Here is a 20,319-nt window from a genome sequence, read left to right as displayed (position 1 = left end):
GGTGAGATGACAACTGAAGATGAACATGGAATTCTGGCCGGAACACTCAGGGAAGATGTGAAGGTCCTGGGAAATAAATCCTATGGGGCTTCAGCCACAAGATTAGACAACTCAGATCTTGAGGAAATTTGAGAGGAGACTTGAAGAAGGTCCTTGGGATCAGGATTAGTTAACACTGGGTACTGGGAGGGAAGAGAATCAGGCAAAAGCAGAGATAAATGGATGCATTATGGACCAAATGCATTGGAATTGGACCAGAAGAGATTGTACAATGGTCAACGTGGACATTTTCTCTGCTATAAACTCCATGATGAATATCTGAAAGTGAACATGCAAATAGACAAAGTATTTCAGAAGGTAAAGACATAGAAAGAGGATTTGAGTACAACGAGAGATGTTTTGCTCCATTATATAGGGCCCAGGTGAGACTGCACCTGGGATATTGTTTCTGGCCTCACAATCTAAGGAAGTACAGGTAAACACTACCTAGTGTAGGGCACTGCAATTACCGTCCCTTCCCCACCAAGGAGGCAGCAACATGGGAAAGGATGGGAAACACAACCACATAAAGCACTGTGCCTAGAATACCCCAGTAAACCTCACCTACCTTGTCCTGTTGTTTAAAGAAAGCATCAATGAAGTCCCTGGGATCATCTGGATCCCATGATTCTTTGTGCCTTGTGACTATTGTTTGTAAATGTTGAGTGATTTTATTTTGATTTTCAAATATTTTCTGCTGTGGGCCCGGGAGGTGTCGAACAAAGGGCAAGGCATTCGTCATCTGAAACAAAGACAGGATTTGAAATTAAATACATTTTTCTCAATCCTCTGAGATTTCCTAAAATAATGAACAAAAAGTTAGTTTTCACTGTCATGCAGTGAGGGAGGATGTAACGGAAGGTGTGGGTTTATTATAGTCAGTTCTGCCACAGGGACAGGCAGCGCCCTGTGGTGTCCTCTCTGCCCGGCCGTCACTGGTGGCTGTGGGATGTCCCGGTGAGTCGCTGCCTTTCTTTAACCAAAAATAATTTAATCAACTATTTACAATAATATTTACCGTAATTAAATAAATCAGAACAAAACCCACGACAAATCTTTGGAACAAACTGCTATACAACCATATCGCCATCCTTATTGAGGACAAATTACACCCCTCGCGGGTCCGGGAAATCCCCCAGCGTGCCCGTGGATGGCGTGTAGTCCCTTTCGAAAACCACCGGGGTGCGGACGTAACCCCGGACAAGGGGCAGGCAGCCGGCTCGGGCTGAGCCCTCTTCCGTCTGGCCCCGAAACTGCCTTGGACAGTCTCGTCCAGGTCAAATCGGATCAAATCGGTTTCTATACCCTGTTGGGAACGTTGAACAAGGGAAGTTGGGAGCAGTGTCCAGTATCAAGAGGTTTCACGAAAACTGTTCAAGACACCCGGGAGAATCGAGTGGCCGGTGGGTTGGATGTGCAGCGATGTCTCAATGTGGGAAGCCTCCCTTACATTCTCTATGTCCATGTGTGGACGGGTTGTCTGGCAGCAGGGCAGGTCCAGGCATGATCCAAGGCAGAGCCTACGTTGGCAGCTGCCATTGCCAGTGACGGAGCCCCTCGCTCCGGCAGAGGTGCTACTGACCGAAGGTAATCAAGTCACCAAATATTGAGGTAGTTGGTGCGCCTTTAAAATCAAACACAACTTGAGACTCAAGGAACTGTTGATGTTGGTTTACCAAAAAAGATACAAAGTGCTGGGTCAGGTAGCATCTCTGGAGAATATGCATTGGTGACTTTTCAGGTTGGAACCCAAAGGAAATTGATCACTTTGTGGCCAAGTTTGCGGATGATACAAAGATAGGTGGAGACCCAGGTGGTGTTGATGAAACAAGAAGTCAGCAGAAGGACTTGGACATGTTGAGATAGTTGGCAAAGAAGTGGTGTAACAAAGTGTACGGTCATGCACTTTGGTCGAAGGTTTAAAGGTTTAGACTAATTTCTTAATAAAGAAAGGATTCAGAAATCGGAAGTGGAAAGGAACTTGGGCGTGCCGGTGCAGGATTCCCAAAAGGTTAATTTGCAGGTTGAGTTAGTGGTAAGGAAGGCAAATGCAATTTTAGCATTCATGTTGAGAGGACTAGAATATAAAAGCAAGGATGGAAAGTCGAGTCAGGCACTGGTCAGACCTCATTTGGAATATTGTGTGCAGTTTTGGGCCCCATATCTGAAGAAGGACCTGCTGGCTTCCAAACATTTCGACTTCCTTTCAAACATATTCCAAACTTCTGGACTCAGTATCAATCTCAACAACTTCACATAACTTGCATCTTCTGTTTATATCAGAACCTTCCAGTTCTGCCGCAAGTTACCCATCTATAATATTTACTCAGTTATTTTCTCTCTACTACCACCAGCTGGAATACATTTGAGACTGATCTATCGGCAGAGCACTACATTGCCCACAAGTGGTACATTGTCAAATGAACAACTTGCCTTACCTGGCCCCAAAATCCACCTTCCAATACAAAGCTTTCTTCAAGTATGTGCAAAAATCCAAGGAACCATTCGTCATGATACTCAAAACGATCTCCGAAGATAATCGAACAGATAATATTTGAGTTTGCATAAGTTAACGGGATGTGAGGATCAAAAGGGCTACCTGAATGGATGTGTGGAGCAAAAGGGTGGCAATAAATTTTTAAAAATTCCAAAGTTAAGATCATACAAACAATAGAAATTGTGAAGAAATAGACTGCAGCGAAGTGTGAAATTAAGCGCAGGAAAGAAAGCTAATGGGATGTTGACTTTAATTGCGAGAGGATTTGAGTTTAGGAGCAAGCAGGTCTCACTGCAGTTGTACAGGGCTCTGGTGAGACCACACCTGGTGTATTGTGTGCAGTTTTGGACTCCTAATTTGAGGAAGGACTTTCTTACTATTGAGGGAGTGCAGCGTAGGTTCACCAGGTTAATTCCGGGGATGGGGGGGACTGACATATGATGAAAGTGTGGGTCGACTGGGCTTGTATTCACTGGAATTTAGAAGGATGCAAGGGGATCATGTAGAAACATAAAATTCTTAAGGGATTGGACAGGCAAGATGCAGGAAAAATGACCCCGTGTTGGGGGAGTCCAGAACCAGATGTCACAGTTTAAGAATAAAGTGTAGGCCATTTAGGACTGAGATGAGGAAAATCTTTTTCACCCAGAGTTGTGAATCTGTGGAATTTTCTGCCACAATACGCCAATTCACTGGATGTTTTCAAGAGAGCGTTAGATTTAGCTCTGAGGGCTAACAGAATCAAGGGATATGGGGGAAAAGCAGAAACGGGGTACTGATTTTGGATGATCAGCCATGATCATATTGATGATGATAGCTCAAAGGGCCAAATAGCTTACTCCTGCACCTTTTTTCTATGTTTCTAAGTAGTGCAACAATACAAATAAGGCAATGGCTTCCACAGGATTAACTCACCTTGTTCACCTTCAAATGCCTGGTTTAAAAATCCAGCCTATTCCACAATTCGCAATTCAAGAGACTTCTTTCCAAGCCCAAAATGTTTCAGCGTTAAAAGTGCAAATTTTCTCTGCGCTTTCCACCAGTCACCATACTTTGCAAAAACAATACCTGCATGGAGGTAGCAGGAATATAGTTACATTCATAGATAGCCACAAAATGCTGGAGCATCTCAGTGAGTCAGGCAGCATCCCTACAGAACATGAGAATGTTGTTTCATTCATGTTGGTTTCAGCCCGTCCGTAGAATAGAGCCTGTGGAAATTGGAGGAATAATGCCGGCCCTCTTTGTGGTAGGGGTTAGTTACCGTATTCCGACAATCCTCTTTCTCATATCATATAATTGTGTTAATATTCTGCTCCATGAGACAGGATTAAGCAATCTATAGGGTTTTCAGTGACAAAAAGATTTGAAAAAATGTGGATAGGAATGTGGCATTGATCAACCTGCCGGGTCCCAAAGGGTGTGCATTGGCAATTCCACCTCAAACTCCCCCTGGACCTGAGATGTAGCCTCGGGTGCTCTGTAAGGTAGGGGAGATAATTGCTGGCCCCCTGACAAAGATTTTTAAATCTTTACAGTCCATACAAGAGGTGCCATATGACTGGGTGACAGCAAATGTGGTTTCTCTACTCCAAAGTATTAAGCCAAGTAAATACACCCAGTGAGTCTCACAGCAGTGGTAGAGAAGTTATTGGGGGGAAAACTATGAGGGACAGGATTAGTTTAGTTTACTTTAGTTTAGTTTATTGTCACGTCTACCAAGATACAGTGAAAAACTTTTGTTGCGTGCTAACCAGTCAGCGGAAAGACAATAGATCGGCAACAGACAAATGTTGTAAAGTATTATTGGGAGCACTGGCTTTAAGATGTCCCAGGACTTAGTTGACTTGGGAGATGGAGTCAGAACGACAATAGGGAAATTTAGGCCGGATCTCCATTGGCTGCACCTCATCCATCCACCGGAATTTAGAAGAATGAGAGGGGATCTTATAGAAACATATAAAATTCTTAAGTGGTTGGACATGCTAAATGCAGGAGAAATGTTCCCAATGGTGGGGGAGTACAGAACCAGTGGTCACAGTTTAAAAATAAGGGGTAGGCCATTTATGACTGAGATGAGGAAAAACCCAGAGAGTGGTGAATCGGTGGAATTGTCTGGCACAGAAAGCAATGGATGTTTTCAAGAGTGAGTTAGATTTAGCTCTTAGATCAACTCTATCACTTTTCTCTTTTTAAATATTTTTGTAACTTAATGTTAGAATGGGAAAATAAGACAAATACAAGGAGATGTGTTCGGAAGAGCGTTGTATATGATTTTAAATTCATCTATTTGAGGTTCGGGAGCAGGGTCAGGTTCTGTGTGTTGTTCCTTATGATCGGTTATAGACCACCTTAGAAACAATATGCAAGACATTAATATGACAAGTGGGGGTCAGGGAATAACATTTTGTAGTTGGAATGTCAAGGGAATCAATGAACCAATTAAGAGAGGTAAAGTTTTGGCACATCTAAATTTAATCAAAACTGATATAATATTTCTTCAAGAAACACATCTCAAGAAGGAATCTCAACATAGACTTAAAGCTAAGTGGATTGCTGAATCATATCACTCCTCCTTTTCCCACAAGTCTAGAGGAGTTGCAATACTAATTCGTAAAGGAATACCTTTTAAGAACTCCTCAACAATAGTGGATATTGATGGCAGATATATTATATTAGTTGGAGAATTAAATGGAGAAAAAGTGATTCTTCTTAATGTTTACGGGCCTAATTTTGATAACCCTATGTTCTTTAATAAAACATTTAATAAAATTCCTGAATTCACACAATATAAATTAATAATTGGAGGAGACTTCAATTGTACATTAGATCCATACTTAGATAGATCATCAATGCAAAAAAAAATAAAATCTCAATCAAGTGTATTTTTAAATTCATTTATTAATACCACTAATATTAAGGATGTCTGGAGAATAGAAAACCCAACTGGACGGGAATATTCATTTTACTCACCAGTACACAAAACATACTCAAGAATAGATTATTTTTTAGTTGACTCTACGTTTATTCCATTTATTTATAATTCAAAATACCATAACATTATAATTTCGGATCATGCACCTGTAACATTCATGATTAAATTAAATGGAATGTCCGAGAAACAAGCATATTGGAGATTTAACCCACAAATTTTGAACGAAAAGTCATCCCAGGAATATATTATTAAACAGATTCAAATATTTTTGGAGGTAAATGACAACCCTGACACACCTATTTCTCTTATGTGGGAAACGTTTAAAGCGTATGTTCGAGGTACATTAATTTCTGCTCAAGCATTTTATAATAAAGAGAACAGGATTAAGCAACATACATTGGAAAGTGAAATTAAACAACTAGATATAGAAAATGCGAGAATGCCATCTACTTTAAAACATAATAAAATTGCTGTATTGAAATATAAATTAAATAAAATGTATTCAGAACAAGTAATAAAACTTTATCAAAAAACAAAACAATTACATTTTGAATTTGGAGACAAACCACAAAAACTATTAGCACGTCAATTACGAAAAATGGAAGGGGAAAAAATAATTCATAAAATTAGAACAGAGACAGGAGAATTATTAAAAATGCCCAAGGACATAAATGATAGATTTCTTCAATATTATCAGAACCTTTATTCAACTAAAACCGTAGCACAATCAGAAGGAATAGCAGACTTTTTAAAAAAATGTAATTTAAAAGGTTTAGATTCAAACGATAGAGAATTATTAGAAAGGGAGATTACGATAAAGGATATTGAGGAGTCTATTGGTTCTTTAAAAAACGGTAAAGCAGTAGGACCAGATGGTTTAGGCTCCGAATTTTATAAAAAATTCTATGATTTGCTTAGCCCACGTTTACATAGACTGTATGAGTATATATATACTCAACAGAAACTTCCAGATACTTTAAATGAATCTATAATAATACTGATTCCTAAAGCTGATAAAGATCCGGAAGACCCGGGATCATACAGAGCAATTGCACTTTTAAATACAGATCAAAAAATTTTAACTAAAATACTAGCGAATAGATTAAGTACGGTGATGAATAAATTAATACACCCTGACCAAACAGGCTTCATTCAGAAACGATACTCATACTATAATCTAAGAAGATTATTTAATATTATATATTCCAAGAGAATTATTAATGAAGATCTAGCAATAATCTCACTAGATGCTGAAAAAGCATTTGATCAGGTTGAATGGTCTTATTTATTTTTGGTGATGGAAAATATGCAGCTAGGGGAGAAATTCTGTACATGGATAAAACTGTTATATACAAATCCCACGGCTAGAATATTTACAAACCAAAGGTTGTCATCGAAATTTAGCCTAGCTAGAGGTTGTAGACAAGGATGCCCGTTATCCCCATTATTATTTGCGCTTGCTATTGAGCCACTGGCAGAAAGAGTTAGGGGGCATCCGGAAATACATGGATATAACACAAAGGACACAGAGAACAAAATTTCTCTATATGCAGATGACGTATTAATTTACATCACAAAACCAGAAATTAGTATTCCAAACTTATTAAAGCTAATAACCCAATTTGGATCACTTTCAGGATACAGAATAAATTGGAATAAAAGCGAAATTATGCCAATAAGGGAACATAACAAACAGATAATACAACAATTTCCATTTAAAATAGTAAATGAAAAATTTAAATATCTAGGTATCTATGTAACTAAGATATATACATCATTATTTAAAGCAAACTTCCCCCCGTTACTGAACAAACTACATAAGAATATTCAATACTGGAAAACACTCCCCATCTCAATGGTAGGCAAAATTAATGCCATAAAAATGATTTTTTTACCGCAAATATTATACCTTTTTCAGACAATTCCGATATATTTGACAAAAAACTTTTTTAAAAAATTGGACTCTATTGTTAATGATTTCATCTGGGATTATAAGAATCATAGGATAAATAAAAGACACTTGTGTAAATCAAAAATAAATGGAGGCCTGGCTTTACCCAATTTTTTGTTTTATTTCTGGGCAGTTAATATTAAAAATATGAATTTCTGGTTGGAAGAAATAGATCTTCAACCAGACTGGTTAAAAATGGAAAAGGAAGATTGTTTGCCTTTTGATATTGGTTCGATATTATTTGCCACGTCTAAATTAAACAAAAAAATTTATAGGGAAAACCCTATAATATTTAGTGCTATACGAATTTGGAAACAATTAAAAAAGACATTAAAACTAGATAATTTATCGCTTTTTCTTCCAATTGTGAATAATCCTTTGTTTAAGCCTTCATGGTTAGACCGGGGTTTTACACAGTGGAAGAATTATGGAATTAAAAATATGGGACAACTTTATAAGGAAGGTACCTTTCTGACATTTCAGGAGTTGCAACAGATTTATGGTCTTCGTGGAAATGATTATTTCAGATATCTTCAACTTAGAGATTACGTAAAGTCGAACTCCCAAAATTTTCAAATTAGAAATTCAGAAATTCTTGACGAATGTTGGAACAAACATCCTAATACAGAAAAATTAATATCTTATATATATAATATTTTATTAGACAGTGACATGCCTTCTACGGATTTATATAGACAAAAATGGGAAAAAGAATTAAATCAAGTAATAACGAAAGATACTTGGGAAGAAAGTTTGCAACATATAGATCAGTGTTCACTAAACGCCAGACATTCTCTAATACAATTTAAAGTATTACATAGGTTACATTATTCCAAAACAAAACTACATAAAATTTTCCAACATATTTCACCTAAATGTGATAAATGTCAACATTTAGAAGCTACATTATCTCATATGTTTGCAAACTGTATAAAAATTAAAAAATTTTGGGTAAATATTTTTAGTATAATATCTAAAATAACCAGCACACAATTGGACCCAGATCCAAAATTAATTATACTCGGAATATTAGAATTAGAATTAAATAAAACATTCAGAACAACACAAAAAAACTTTATTGATTATAGTTTAATAACAGGAAAAAAATTAATTCTAAAATTTTGGAAAGGCCCTACGGCCCCCACAATTAAAATGTGGATTATAGAAATGACGGAGACCTTAAACGTGGAAAGAATCAGATTTTCCCTGTTGGACAAACAGGAATTATTCATTGAAACATGGTCTCCTTTTATTGATTACTTAAAGGGTCAGAATAGTTCAGCACAGGAACCTGACTAGCACTCGGACTAAAGAATGAATGAAATGCTATACTTTGGAATGTACGAATATATCTCGAATGAAGTTTTTGTTATTTTAATAAATTTTTCCATTCTTCTTTAACTAATTTTTTCCTTATTTTTAGTTTTTTTTTTTTTTGTTTTTAGTTATTTTTTCTTTTAAATTGGTTTTTGTTTTTAGTTTTCTTCTCTCTCTTTTCTTTCTTCACTTCATCTACTTCGTTAGCTTTATTTAGTTTATATAAAATAAATTAAAAAAAAGGGGTAAAAGGTATATAATAATAATTGACAATATTATCAATTCAAAAATGTATGACTGTAAAGATGTAAACAGGTTATGTACCTATCCCCAATAAAATTTTATTTAAAAAAAAAAAAGATTTAGCTCTTAGGGCTAACGGAATCAAGGGATATAGGGAAAAAAGCGGGAAAGGGTTACTGATTTTGAATGATATGATTTTGAGTGATCATATTGAATGACGGTGCTGGCTCGAAGGGCTTAATGGCCTACTCCTGCACCTATTTTACATGTTTCTATCCCGTGGACGAGCATTCCAAGTATCAGGCTTTTCCAGGATTCCCCGTCAGCATTCCCCATCCTCCACCATGTAAGTAATGTTTCCCCTTCCCATGGAGGCTGCACCTGTCAAGGTGCCATGGCAGGCGTTTCCCCGGGCACTCAGATGGCGAGGTTGAGGATCTGACCGGATTCATCATGCCGCCAGTTGAATCTGACAATTCCTGGTCCCTCTGAGCCTGGTGCCCAGCACTGTCTCTGGAGCGCACTTCACACTCACCTTCTCCAAACCGCTTAAAGATCTTTTCATATACTGGGAGTTCTGGCCGGCCCGCAAAATCTTCAGATTTCTTCACCAGCGCCTCTTTCAGGGCCTTGTAGCCACTCAACACCACCACGTTTGTCCACCCAAAGTCTAAGCTCATCACATCGCCGTACTTCTTCCGCAGCTTAAAGTGGAGGAGATGGGAGAAAGCACGAGACTGTCATTGTAACTCGCTCACGGAGGCCAAATGCAACATTGAACAAAGAAAGAACAGTCGCAAAGTTCTCACTAATGCACTAGTTTATTCTGTGCCCATGCTGCCATTAGCTTTGGGATGCCGTGAGCAATGAGGTGAATTACTCGTGCTATTGTTTCCCCGGCTGTTATACTTATTTATCCAGTCACGGATGGACAGATGCCGAGCCGCCCCACAAAAGCCTGGCTACACAGCTGAAACACGGGGAGCATACAAGGGAGAAACGCAAATGCAGGCCACAATGCGACCTCATTGCCGATAGATACCGTTCTGCATTAATCATCGTTTCGACACTGATTTCATCTGGGGACTTCTCCACTCCCTCATCTGAGACAGTGGAACAAACATTTTGTACAGAATCCAACGTGGTGGAATATCTCAGTGGGGCGGGCAGCATCTGTGGAGGGAGTGGACAGGTGACGTTTCGGGTCGGGACCCTACTTCAGACTGATTGTAGTGGGGTGGTGGTTGGGAAGAAAGCTGGATAAGAGGTGAACGGGTGTCAAAGCCAGGCAAGTGATTGGTGGATACAGGTGAAGGTAGCTGATTTGCTGATGAATAGTAAGTGACAAAAGTTTGCAATGGAAAGGATCTATTCTACTTTCTCACCCACGCACACACCCAAATCCCTCCAGTATTATAAGAAAATAACTGCAGATGCTGGTACAAATTGATTTATTCACAAAATGCTGGAGTAACTCAGCAGGTCAGGCAGCATCTCGGGAGAGAAGGAATGGGTGACGTTTCGGGTCGAGACCCTTCTTCAGACTGATGTCGGGGGTGGGACAAGGGAAGGATATAGGTGGAGACAGGAAGATAGAGGGGAAGGGAGGGACAGAGGAGCTATCTGAAGTTGGAGAAGTCGACGTTCATACCACCGGGCCGCTAACTGCCCAGGCAAAATATGAGGTGCTGCTCCTCCAATTTCCGGCGGGCCTCACTATGGCACTGGAGGAGGCCCATGACAGAGAGGTCAGACTGGGAATGGGAGGGGGAGTTAAAGTGCTGGGCCACCGGGAGATCAGTTGCGTTAATGCGGACCGAGCGCAGGTGTTCAGCGAAGCGATCGCCGAGCCTGCGCTTGGTTTCGCCGATATAAATAAGTTGACATCTAGAGCAGCGGATGCAATAGATGAGGTTGGAGGAGGTGCAGGTGAACCTCTGTCTCACCTGGAAAGACTGTTTGGGTCCTTTGATGGAGTTGAGGGGGGAGGTGAAGGGACAGGTGTTGCATCTCGTGCGGTTGCAAGGGAAAGTGCCCGGGGTTAGGGTGGTTTGGGTAGGAAGGGACGAGTGGACCAGGGAGTTGCGGAGGGAACGGTCACTGCGGAACGCAGAGAGGGGAGGGGATGGGAAGATATGGCCAGTGGTGGGGTCCTGTTGTAGGTGACGGAAATGTTGGTGGATGATATGTTGGACCCGCTGGCTGGTGGGTGGAAGGTGAGAACGAGGGGGATCCTATCCTTGTTGCGAGTGGGGGGAGGGGGAGCAAGAGCGGAGCTGCGGGATGTGGAAGAGACCCTAGTGAGAGCCTCATCTATAATGGAGATGGGGAAGCCCCATTTTCTGAAAAACGAGGACATCTCGGAAGCCCTAGTCTGAAACACCTCATCCCGGGTGCAGATGCGGCGTAGACGGAGGAATTGGGAGTAGGGGATAGACTTTTTGCAGGGGACCGGGTGGGAAGAAGTGTAGTCCAGTTAGCTGTGTGAGTCGGTGGGCTTGTAGAAAATGTCCGTCACTAGTTTTTCTCTTGTGATGGAGATGGTGAGGTCCAGAAACGGGAGGGAGATGTCAGAGATAGTCCAGGTATATTTAAGGGCAGGATGGAAATTGGAGGTGAAGTGTATGAAGTCAGTGAGTTCTGCATGGGTGCAAGAGGTAGCACCAATGCAGTCGTCGATGTAGCGGAGGTAGAGTTCGGGGATGGGGCCAGTGTACGTCTGGAACAGGGATTGTTCGACGTACCCGACAAAGAGGCAGGCGTAGCTAGGGCCCATGCGAGTGCCCATAGCCTCCATCTGCCTTTACTCCTCTTGACACTCTTGTTTCTTTCTCATATCTAACTTTGTCATTTACTCCACCCATCAGACCCGCTGAGTTACTCCAGCACTTTGTGCTTTGCTCCAGTTTCCAACATCTGCAGTTCCTTGTGTTTCCGTGTCATACAATACAGGCTGGTTATTTCGCGTTCCCTTTAATTGTCCTCCCCCTCCCGCCCTCTCGAGCAGCGGACTAGATTAAATCTATGCACCACCCCAAGAAAGCTGAAACTGCCAAAAGACAATTTCTTGAAATTAACCTGGAGTCAGGTAGAGGTTTATACCAGACCTAGAGATTAAAGCTCGGTGAGTAACGGGATGTTACCATCCGTGCAGTAAGATGGTCCCGATTAAAGTGAAGAGCTTCAGAAAGTGTACATACAATTTCGTTTAGTTTAGAGACACAGCATGGAAACGTGCCCTCCTATTCATGCCGACCGTTCACACTAATTCTATGTGATTCCACATTCTCTCAACCACACCCGATACACTAGGGGCAATTTACAGAGTCGAATTATCCTGCAAAACTGCAAGTCATCGGAGTGTGGGAGGAAACTGGAACACCCGGAGGAAACCAACGCCCTGGTTGGGAGTCTGCGCCACCTCAAACTTGTTATGTTTAACATACAAGCGAATAATGCAACAACATGATTGTCACAGTTTCACAGCCCACCGTTCATTTATCAGGTGTTTTGCTATTGGATCATCATCTCCATGGCACTATCAAAGCTACTTTTGAGGAACTCTATCAATGCCCGAATTTACTGATTTAAGTTTACTTTTGTTGGCGATATTACAGGGCAGAAACACTGACAAAGCACTGGTTAAACGGGGTTGCACACCATTTCACTGAACAGTTGTAATTTTCTTTAATTAATAGACAATAGGTGCAGGAGGAGGCCATTCGGCCCTTCGAGCCAACACCGCCATTCAATGTGATCATGGCTGATCATTCTCAATCAGTACCCCGTTCCTGCCTTCTCCCCATACCCCCTGAATCCGCTATCCTTAAGAACTCTATCTCGCTCTCTCTTGAATGTATTCAGAGGCAGAGAATTCCACACGTTCCCAACTCTCTGACTGAAAAAGCTTTTCCTCATCTCCGTTCTAAATGACCTACCCCTTATTCTTAAACTGCTGCCCTTTGTTCTGGACCCCCCGCCCAGAATGTTCATGAAAGAAACCTCATGCAAATTTTATAATCACCATAATTATCTCCTTATGCCATTTAATCTCAGTACAATAACAAAGTAATGTTAACAGCCAAGGTTTGGAATTCTAAGTGAAGCCTTTGTATTGCACAACAAATCCTGTTATCTTAAACCAAAACTACTAGACTAACAAGATGGACCACTCCGTTGAAAACGCCTATACTGAAGTGTAGTTAGTGCACAAAGGGGCGGAACGGCCGCCATTTTAGTAGGTAAACCCCGCAGTTGGCTGTGCCTCTCGCAGTGTAATCAATGTTGTGGGGATCAGTATGTGTGATGAAACCAGTAAAATGCAGAATATATCTCATCTATCAACTCACATTTTGTTGTTATTTTTATTTTAAAATGTTTTCTCCTTGCTTAATTTCTCTGAATTTATTATTTCTAACTGTTTCTGCCCATTTCCCTCCCATCCTTCCTCCCCAGCCCCCTCTGTTGTGCAGTTTCCATTGTATTGTTCGAACACACACTCTGCACAAATTTAACTTATTATATATATATATATATATATATGAGAGGGAATGGATGACGTTTCGGGTCGAGACCTTTCTTCAGTCTGAATAAGGGTCTCGACCCGAAACGTCACCCATTCCCTCTCTCCAATATGTTGCCTGACCTGCTGAGTTACTCCAGCATTTTGTCATACCTTCGATTTGTACCAGTATCTGCGGTTGTTTCCCTACACTGTATGTACAGTTTAAGAATAGGGGGTAGGCTATTTAGGACTGAGATGAGGAAAAACCTTTCCACCCAGAGAGTTGTGAATCTGTGGAATTCTCTGCTTAAGAAGGCAGTGTACGCCAATTCACTGGATGTTTTCAAAGAGTGTTCGATGTCGCTCTTACGACAAGGTATATGGGGAAAAAGCAGGAACGGAATACTGATTTTTTTATGATCAGCCATGATCATATTGAACGGCGGTGCTGGCTCGAAGGACAGAATGACCTACTCCTGCACCTATCTTTCTATGACGGGGGAGGGGGCGGGGGGGGGGGGGGGGGGCAGTTGGAGAGCAGGAGAGGCTCGGGTTGTACTGTTGGACAACCATAATCCTAGCTCGGACACGGAACTCGCCTCTTGCTTTACCACCCATTTGTCTTCTTGTTATTCTGTTTTCCACTAATGATTTTTTCCCCGCAGTTTTCTTTCTTTTAGAATTTGTATACGTATCTTGTTTTAAAAAAATGTTTGTCTGAGTCTGTGTGTCTGTGATGCTGCTACACACTAGACTTATCGTTGTACCTGTGATGCTGCCACACACTAGACTTATCGTTGTACCTGTGATGCTGCTACACACTAGACTTATCGTTGTACATGTGATGCTGCTGCACACTAGACTTATCGTTGTACCTGTGATGCTGCTACACACTAGACTTATCGTTGTACCTTCGCCTCACCACAATGACAAACACCCCGACCCGACTCGAAACAAACTGCGATACACAATCCCAATCTGAGTCGATTTAATCACAGGCCGCTGAACTTTCAGTCCTTTACCCTCAGCGATCGAAACACTCAACGTTTTTTTAATATTCACTACATTTCGAAATATTTAGAAGCTATTAAATTGTCCAAGGTTTAAAAAAAAAAACAGATGTTAGGAACCAAAGCACTTAAACGTACATGAAAACACAGAAATATTAAAATTATTGAAAAAAAATTAACTACAGATTATTTACGTGCCACACGCAATTGGCTCTGCTTTGAAATGTGAGGCTGTTCATGGTGTTTAAAATGATTTCCCCGCTGCCGGTCACTATGTGGAGTTTAGCCACAGAGCAGGGGCTGGGAAGCGGTGTTAAACTGATAAAAGGGGGGAACTGCAGGTGCTGGAATCTCGAGTAAATAACAAAGTGCTGGAGTAACTCAGAGGTCAGACAACATCCGTGGAGGGGAGAGATGGGGACTTTCCTTCCAGTGTTATTCAATGCCCAGCGCTGGATGTTGGGGCGGCGGTAGAATTGCTGCCTTGCAGCGCCAGAGACCCGGGTTCGATCCCGACGATGGGTGCCCTTCTGTTCATAGTTTGTACATTCTCCCCGTGACCTGCGTGGGTTTTCTCTTCGGTTTCCTCCCACACTCCAAAGACGTACAGGTTTGTAAGCTTGGTATGTGTAAATTGTCCCTAGTGAGTGTAGGATAGTGTTAATGTGCAGGGATCGCTGCAGACCGAGTCGGTGTTTCCGCGCCGTCTCTCTAAACTGGATTAAACCCGTGGCTGAATCCTCGGAGAACCCCAAACACACTGGTCTTAAATGACACAAATCTGCCAGCAACCCCCCCCACACACACACCCTCCTTACAACCCGACGGACATCGAGGAATGCAGAGCAAGGAAAACGTGTCAAATACAAACAAGTTGGGTGGAAATGGGGGGTGGAGGAAGGAATAGACGGCTAGCGTAACTGAAGGAATAGAAATATAGTGAGAATGTTTCCACCCAGCGATCCCCGCACATTAACACTATCCTACACACACTGGGGACATTTTTTACATTTACCCAGTCAATTAACCTACATACCTGTACGTCTTTGGAGTGAAACTGGAGGTAAAAAAAAGAATGGGAATCAAGGAGACTCGATTAATAGGATGGAAACGGGGGTATTCAGGCCACTGGGCAATGGCAGAGACAGACCAAGGGTTAAAGGTGGATGGGCCCGGGTGTGCGGCCGCTTCCTACCCTCTCTCTCTCTCTCTCTCCACTCGCTGTCTTTACCTTTGCGAATGAGAGGTGCGGGTTGTGCAGATCCACTTGCAGCAGGTTGCCGAGGAAAGGCAGAGCCCGGGGCCCGGGAGGGTAGTTGCCACACTTCTTCCACCTCTTCTTCAAATTAAAGGCCAGGGCAAAGATGGTGCAGAACACGGCCAGCACCGGGAACCCGCCAAACACCCTGAGCACCACCTCGGGGAGAGCCGACAACTCCATGTTCCCCGGAGACAACGAGCGGCAAACTAACTGTGCGCGGAGGGAGGGAGGCGAGGGGACTTCACTGGGAGACGCCCACTGACCCCTTCGCTCTCACGCACAACTATTCGCGGCCCTTACTCTTAACAATTCCTCCTTCGACTCCTCCCACTTCCAAGGCGTAACCATGGGCAGTCATATTGGCCCCAGCTATGTCTGCCTCTTTGTAGGGCACCTGCACAATCCCTGTTCCAGACGTACACTGGCCCCATCCCCGAACTCTATCTCCGTTACTTTGACAACTGCATCGGTGCTATCTGCTGCACCCATGCAGAACTCATGGACTTCATCAGCTTCACTACTAATTTCCATCCTGCACTCAAATTCATTTGGACCATCTCCAAAGCCTCCCTTCTCTTTCTTGATCTCACCGTCTCCATCAGAGGAGATAGACTATTGATTGATATCAATTTCTTAACCTACTGACTCCAACTATCTAGACTACACTTCTCCCCACCCTGCCTCCAGCAAAGACGCTATCCCCTACTAGTTCCTCCGTCTATGTCCCATCTGTGCTCAAAGTGAGGTGTTCCATACCAGGACATCTGAGATATCCTCATTTTCAGGGACCGGAGGTTTCCCTCTTCCATCATAGACGAGGCCCTCACATGGGTCACCTCGTTATTCTGCAGTTCCGTTCTTGCCCCCCTTCCCCCAATCGCAACAGGATCAGAGTCCCCCTAGTACTCACCTTTCACCCCTTCAGCTGTCTCATACGTCACATAATCCTCCGACATTATCGCCATCTCCAACGGGATTAAACCACTAGCCACATCTTCCCATCTCAACCCCTTTCCGCTTTCCGCAGAGACCGTTCCCTCCACAAATCCCTGGTTAACCCATCCCTTCCCACCCAAACCACCCCCTCCCCAGTTACTTTCCTGGGGATGCAACACCTGTCCCTATGCCTCCTCCCTCAACTCCGTCCAAAGATCCCGACAGTTCTTTCATGTGATGCAGAGGTTCACTTGAACCTCCTCCAACCTCATCTACTGTATCCACTGTTCCAGGTGTGGACTCCTATATATCGCAGCGCAGGCTGGTCGATCGTTTCGTTGAACACCTCCGCTCAGGTCCGCCTAGGCCTACGTGATCTCCCGGTTGCTAAACACTTTAACTCCCGCTCCCATTCCTATACTGACCTTTCTGTCCTGGGCCTCCTCCACTGACAGATTGAGGCCCAGCACAAATTGGAGGAAGAGCACCTCATATTTTGCTTGGGCATCTTACAACCGAACGGTATGAATATTGACTCCTCTAACTTCAAGTAACCCTTGCTTTCCCTCTCTCCCCGTCCCTCCCCATCCTAGTTCTCCGACTAGTTTCACTGTCCCCCTGATTAAATTTTACTTATTGTATGTCTCGTTGTCACTTTCCCCATAGCTAACAATGAACCATTCCACATTTTCCTTGAACATTGTCTCCTTTGATCTTTCGTTTCCGCACCTTATCCTCCCATATCTCTATGTCTGTCTCTCAATAGACAATAGACAATAGGTGCAGGAGTAGGCCATTCGGCCCTTTGAGCCAGCACCACCATTCAATGTGATCATGGCTGATCATTCTCAATCAGTACCCCGTTCCTGCCTTCTCCCCATACCCCCTGACTCCGCTATCCTTAAGAGCTCTATTTAGCTCTCTCTTGAATGCGTTCAGAGAATTGCCCTCCACTGCCTTCTGAGGCAGTGAATTCCACAGATTTACAACTTTCTGACTGAAAAGGTTTTTCCTCATCTCCGTTCTAAATGGCCTACCCCTTATTCTTAAACTGTGGTCCCTGGTTCTGGACTCCCCCAACATTGGGAACATGTTTCCTGCCTCTAACGTGTCCAACCCCTTAATAACCTTATATGTTTCAATAAGATCCCCTCTCATCCTTCTAAATTCCAGTGTATACAAGCCTAGTTGCTCCAGTCTTTTCCCTAACTCTCAGTCGGGATAAGGGTCTCGCCCTGAAAATTGATCCATTCCTTCTCTCCAGAGATGCTGCAGATCCTTCCTAGACATTCAATGCTTTAAAAAAAATATTGAGATACAGCGCGGAAACAGGCCCTTCGTCCCACCGAGTCCACACCCACCAGCAATGCTCGCACGGGCGGCACGGTAGCGCAGCGGTAGAGTTGCTGCTTTACAGCGAATGCAGCGCCGGAGACTCAGGTTCGATCCTGACTACGGGTGCTGTACCGTAAGGAGTTTGTACGTTCTCCCCGTGACCTGCGTGGGTTTTCTCCGAGATCTTCGGTTACCTCCCACACTCCAAAGACGTACAGGTATGTAGGTTAATTGACTGGGTATATGTAAAAAATTGTCCCTAGTGTGTGTAGGATAGTGTTAGTGTGCGGGTATCACTGGGCGGTGCGGACTTGGTGGGCCGAAAAGGCCTGTTTCCGCGCTGTATCTGAAATATGAAAAATATGAAAATAATTAACACCATCCAACACACATTAGGAACAATTTACACTTAAATCAAGCTAATTAACCTACAAAGCTGCAGGTCTTTGGACTGTGGGAGGGAACTGAAGATCTCAGGCAAAACCGTTGTGGTCACGGGTAGAATATACAAACACTGCACAAGCTGCACCCATAGTTAGGGTCGAGCCTGGGTCTCTGCTGCTGCAACGCTGTGACGCAGCAACTACCGCTTCACCACCCTGCCAGCCTTTTAAGTCCATTACGCGGCTGATGTTTGTGGTCGGTGTTGGAGCAGATATCAAATCAACCACAACTTGCTCCATCCCTACAGAGCCCGTGGTCTGGTTGCCTGGGTCTGGTGTCCCAAGGGCACGGGTGGGTCTGACCAGGGTCTGGTAATCTTTTGTAGTCACAGCAAGAAAATGGGCTCTTCTGCCCAAGTCGTCCATGGCGACTGTTGTTTACCTGAGCGAGTCCCATTGCTTGCACCTGCCCCATATCCCTCTAACCCACATGTGTCAAACACAAGGCCCGCGGGCAGAATCCGGCCCGCCACGTCTTTTATGTGGCCCGCGCGAGCTTAATTGTCATTGGTCGAATATCTTTTAAGTTACAGACATTTTTAACTTTCAAACTATCATTGCTAAACACATTTTTCAACGTGCTGTGTGTCTGACAGCACGGCCTCTCCTCACTCGCACACACAAGATGGACGCCGTTAGCGGAGCCGCCCGCCCGCAATCACCGCCTCCCCTCTCCTCGCTCCCCTCTCCTCACTCCCCTCTCCCCACTCCCCTCTCCTCACTCCCCTCTCCCCACTCCCCTCTCCTCACTCCCCTCTCCTCACTCTCCCACACCCGGGGGACACTCCCGAGCAGGAGGGAGATGGTCGGACTGATGGTCCTCATCCTTCCCTTCAACCCACGCCACGACGTCCTCGAGTCCCCCCTCCCGCCCGGGCCCAGCACCGTTATCGCACACAGGCCGCAGCGCAGCGGGCAGCTTCTTCTCCTCCTCCCTCAGCGGCCGCTTCCACCGATGGCGGCGTCGCCACTTCAGAAAGATGGCGGCCTCCTCACGCTCCGCCATCTTTCTGAAGTGGCGACGGGGCCGTCGATGGCAGCGGCCCTGCTCGACGCCGCCATCGGTGGAAGCGGCCGCAGAAGGAGGAGGAGAAGAAGCTGCCCGCTGCGCTGCGGCCTCCCACCGCGCCTCTCTCCTCTCGCTTCTCCCACACTCCCAGACCGGCCCCGCCCGACTCGAGTAGTCCCACCTCCGCCGCCCGACTCGAGTAGTCCGGCGCTCCCTCCTCCCTGCACGCTCGGTAAGTGCCTTTCGCCGCCAACGGCTCCACGGAGGGGAGGGGTGAACGTGGGGGGCGAGTGGGGGGAGGGAAGGGGGGTAGGAAGGGTGGGGGTAGGAGGGGCGGGGGGGGGGGGGGCGTGGGTGGGTGGAGGAGAGAATGGGGGTGGGTGGGGGGAGGAGAGAGTGGGGGAAAGTGGGTGGTGGGGAAAGGGGGGGAGAGTGAGAGTGGGTGAGGAGAGTGGGTGGGAGGAGCAGAGAGGGGGTGGGAGGGAGAGTGGGACTGGGGAGGGGGATGGTGGTGGGGGGAGAGAGAGTAGGGGTGGGGGAAGGGGGGCAGTGGTGGTCAGGGAAGAGTGGGGGGAAGCAAAGGGGGAGAAGGTGGGTGGGGGAAGGGGACAGTGAGAGTGAAAGGGGGAGGGGGAGGAGGGGGAGGGGGTGGGGAGGAAGGAGGGGTGAGGGTGGAAGGGGAGGAGGGGGTGTGGGGGAGGGGGCGGTGGGGGGAAGAGAGAGTGGGGGTGGGAGGGAAGGGGGACTGTGAGGATCAGGGGAGAGTGGGGGGAAGGAGTGGGGGCGGGAGGGAAAGGTGGGTGATGGGGAAGGGGACAGTGAGAGTGAAAGGGGGGAGG

The 20,319-nt window shown here is 44.6% G+C and overlaps 1 protein-coding gene and 1 pseudogene across 1 annotated transcript; one reads left to right on the top strand and one right to left on the bottom strand.

Moving 5' to 3' along the window:
* LOC144606303 (cytochrome P450 2D26-like) overlaps window positions 1-20,319 on the top strand; it is a 53,942-nt pseudogene that overhangs the window by 22,804 nt on the left and 10,819 nt on the right.
* On the bottom strand, window positions 665-18,837 carry LOC144606542 (cytochrome P450 2D14-like). The gene is made up of 6 exons (XM_078422797.1): window positions 18,616-18,837; window positions 15,728-15,967; window positions 9,518-9,686; window positions 3,452-3,604; window positions 2,478-2,638; window positions 665-781 (listed from the first exon to the last, which is right to left on the bottom strand). The coding sequence occupies exons 1-4, from the start codon at window positions 18,835-18,837 to the stop codon at window positions 3,489-3,491; spliced, it is 747 nt and encodes a 248-aa protein (XP_078278923.1). The 3' UTR covers window positions 665-781; window positions 2,478-2,638; window positions 3,452-3,488.

Source organism: Rhinoraja longicauda, chromosome 26 (genome assembly GCF_053455715.1).
Source record: "Rhinoraja longicauda isolate Sanriku21f chromosome 26, sRhiLon1.1, whole genome shotgun sequence".
In the NCBI taxonomy this organism is placed as follows: Eukaryota; Metazoa; Chordata; class Chondrichthyes; order Rajiformes; family Arhynchobatidae; genus Rhinoraja; species Rhinoraja longicauda.
This window is presented reverse-complemented; position numbering and strand designations above follow the sequence as displayed.

Excerpts from the sequence above, each read along its gene's own strand:
- LOC144606542 (XM_078422797.1), bottom strand. The coding sequence starts at position 18,837 with ATGGACGACTTGGGCAGAAGAGCCCATTTTCTTGCTGTGACTACAAAA. Across the intron at positions 15,968-18,615 it reads GCTGGCAGGGTGGTGAAGCG|TTAGTTTGCCGCTCGTTGTC; the intron begins GTAGTTGCTGCG and ends CTCCGCGCACAG. Across the intron at positions 9,687-15,727 it reads CGCACCTCTCATTCGCAAAG|CTGCGGAAGAAGTACGGCGA; the intron begins GTAAAGACAGCG and ends CTCCACTTTAAG.